This window comes from Empidonax traillii, unplaced genomic scaffold (genome assembly GCF_003031625.1).
Source record: "Empidonax traillii isolate 1590-97213 ecotype Southwest subspecies unplaced genomic scaffold, ASM303162v1 scaffold701:size746704, whole genome shotgun sequence".
Lineage (NCBI taxonomy): Eukaryota > Metazoa > Chordata > Aves > Passeriformes > Tyrannidae > Empidonax > Empidonax traillii.
In genome coordinates, this window is record NW_020955894.1 from 719,301 (window position 1) to 721,902 (window position 2,602).

Genomic DNA, 2,602 nt, shown 5'->3' on the forward strand with positions numbered 1-2,602 from the left:
TGCCTTGGTGGCTTCAGGGCTCACCAACCCATAGAACCCATCAGCCTGTAGAGCCTATCCTACCTGGTCTACTAGACAGATGGAGAGTTCCAGAACACTCTGGCCTCTCCGTTTCCCAGCCCTGACCTGTCAGCCCCCCATCCTACTGCCATGTGCCCTCCCTGTCCCTCAAGGCACAGTGGCTCTGTCACCTGGGCCCCCACAGCTGCCCAGGCCATGGCACTGTGGTTGAGACCCCCTGACCCAGAGCTCTGTCTCCACAGAGCTGCTGCAGTGATGTGGAGCAGCATCGCCTCCTCAGGAACAGCAATAGAGAAGGTGCTGCCCACACTGCTTGGAGCAATGGAGGAATGGCCAGTGCACGGCGTGTCCACATCTGATGACACCAACACAGGCATCTTTGCCCTGGCTGTGAGTTTCTGGAATTGGCCTGTACTCCTGCCCAACTTGCCTCCCCCACCACTGCATCTCCCTGCCTCAGGCATTGGGCTGCAAATGTGGTAGAGGGGCAGGTTCAGGTGCACCAGGCTGGCTGCTCTCCCTGGGGTGTCCCCTGGCCTCTCCCTCCCACGCTCGGGCCCTGCCACATGAACATCTCACACTGAGCGCTGTCTCTATGTGGTTTTATTGCAGGCAACCCTGGCACTGTGGCACATCATCCAGGAGCCTGAATGCGAAGAGGCCATGATCAGTCATGCCCCACACCTCCTCTTGTCTCTGCTCTTCCAAATTTCCATGAGCACAGAGCAGATGTCAGAGGAGGTCGATGCTTTCTGGACGCAGTGCCAGGAGGAACATGGCCTTCCCACCAACCCCAGCAGGTGCTCCATCCCTGTCCTGTATTCCTCCCATGCCCTCAGGACTGGGGCCAGGGCTCCCAGCATGACCTGACCTTTGCTCTGCACACAGGTTTGCAGTACAGACCCTGAAGGCTCTGCTCTGCCGCCTGCACTGGGAGAATGAGGTGGTGGCCATTGAACAGAAGTGTGGCTGGGAGACACTGCTGTGTCCTGACACCCACCATTATGCAGTGGGACTGCTGGCCAGGTGAGACACCCTTCTCCCCACTGTGCCTGTTGCCTCTCCCCTGTGCATGGGGAACCCCAAACAACCCCTGTGGGTGTGGGCCACATGGCTGAGCAGATTGGAAATGGCTGTGAGAGCTGGGTGCACAGGAGGAATTATCCCCCAAAGCACCCCTGTTCTGTCAAGGGCTACTGGGGGAAGTCCAGGCCTTTGGGAGTCAGTTCTTGGAGAGCTTTGCCCACCTGGCACAAGCTCGATGGTTCCTTTTCTCCTCCTGACAGGGAGATGCGACGTGTCCTTGTCCCCTTCCATTGCGAGATGGCAATTCACCTGCTCGGGCTGCTCAGCAGGGAGGAACCCCACTGGGAGCTCCCTGCCCTGGCGTTCCTTGTAGAGGTGAGCCTGATGGCGAGCGCTGCCTCGCCTGCCTGCCTCCCTCTCTTTGGCCTCTCAGAACCACAGCTGCCCAGGATGGTACCTGCGGCCTGTGCTGCTGCCTGGGCACAGCCCTGGGGGACTCTGGGTTCCTGATGCCTGGCCACCCCATCACTGCTCTCTGCCTTCCAGATTCTAGACTGTGTGGATGGGAGAAAGTGTAACGACACAGTTCTGCCCATCCTATCAAGGAACTTGCAGAGCCTGTGCCCTGAGAGGCAGCGCCTGGCACTGAGAGGCCTCCTGGTTCTCAGTGTGGATCCCTTGATGGTGAGAAGGGCACAGCCGGCTGAAGCCACACTGGCAGCCTGGGGATGGGGATCGCAGTCACTTGGGCTTGGCTGGGCTTTGGGAGCTGTGGCAGCTGCTCCCAGCTCTCCTGCCTCCCTCTTCATCTGCCTGGGTCCTGTGGCACAGACCTTTGTCCTCTGGGCTCCGGGGCAGCAATGTGGGGTTGCAGCACCAGAGAGCTGTTGGTGGGGCAGCTGTTCAGGGCTTCACAGCACAGCATTTTGTTCCACACAGGCCGACAGCATCTGCAGCCTGGCTGAAAGCCTCCTGGAGCTGCTGCGTCATGAAGATGTAGAGATGGTCGAGATGACCCTCTCTGTCTTCCTGAACATGCTCCAGGATGAAGACCTTCAGGCATTCGGCTCTGCTGCCCTGAAGCTGGCTGAGGAACTCCAGCCACTGTTTGATAATGTAAGGCTCTGGTGCTCCCAGGGAACTTTGTGCCCTGTGGATTTTAAAGCCTGTGCCTGGTTGGCCAGGAGCAGCCAGTGCTGAGGTCTTTTTCTCTTCTTCTGCACCAGGACAACAGCCATGTGCAGCTGCTCTCCATTCGCCTCTTCCGAGAGGTGATGGAGTTGGTAGTGGAAGAGGGAAAGGAGACACTTGTGCACCAGAGCCTGGTGCCGCTCCTCTTCCACTGCCATGACGAGACCCAGTGCGTGGCAGAGGTGAGCTCTTGTGGACTCTGGGGTCCCTTGTGGCAGGGGGCTCAGCTGCCTCTTGTCCAGGTGCCTGGTGGGCTCCAGGGTCATCCTGGCCATGGCCAGGGATGCAGGTCCTGTGCCCTGGGCTGTGGTGTCATGTCCCAGTCTCTGTTGCTCTGCAGGCCTCTCGGGAAACTCTCCTTTGT

At 59.2% G+C, this 2,602-nt stretch overlaps 2 protein-coding genes across 2 annotated transcripts in view; both read left to right on the top strand.

Annotated features, from left to right (window-relative positions):
* LOC114065851 (maestro heat-like repeat-containing protein family member 7) overlaps positions 1-125 on the top strand; it is a 4,826-nt gene extending 4,701 nt beyond the window's left edge. Inside the window, exon 11 of the mRNA XM_027900045.1 lies at positions 120-125. Coding sequence (XP_027755846.1) covers positions 120-125 — 6 coding nt within the window. The remainder of the gene's footprint in view (positions 1-119) is intronic.
* Positions 126-151: 26 nt separating this feature from the next.
* Positions 152-2,602, top strand: part of LOC114065852 (maestro heat-like repeat-containing protein family member 7) — a gene marked incomplete at its 3' end in the record, with an annotated part of 19,317 nt that continues 16,866 nt past the window's right edge. Inside the window, exons 1-7 of the mRNA XM_027900046.1 lie at positions 152-411; positions 634-821; positions 910-1,047; positions 1,308-1,422; positions 1,594-1,731; positions 1,987-2,163; positions 2,274-2,420. Coding sequence (XP_027755847.1) covers positions 217-411; positions 634-821; positions 910-1,047; positions 1,308-1,422; positions 1,594-1,731; positions 1,987-2,163; positions 2,274-2,420 — 1,098 coding nt within the window. The remainder of the gene's footprint in view (positions 412-633; positions 822-909; positions 1,048-1,307; positions 1,423-1,593; positions 1,732-1,986; positions 2,164-2,273; positions 2,421-2,602) is intronic.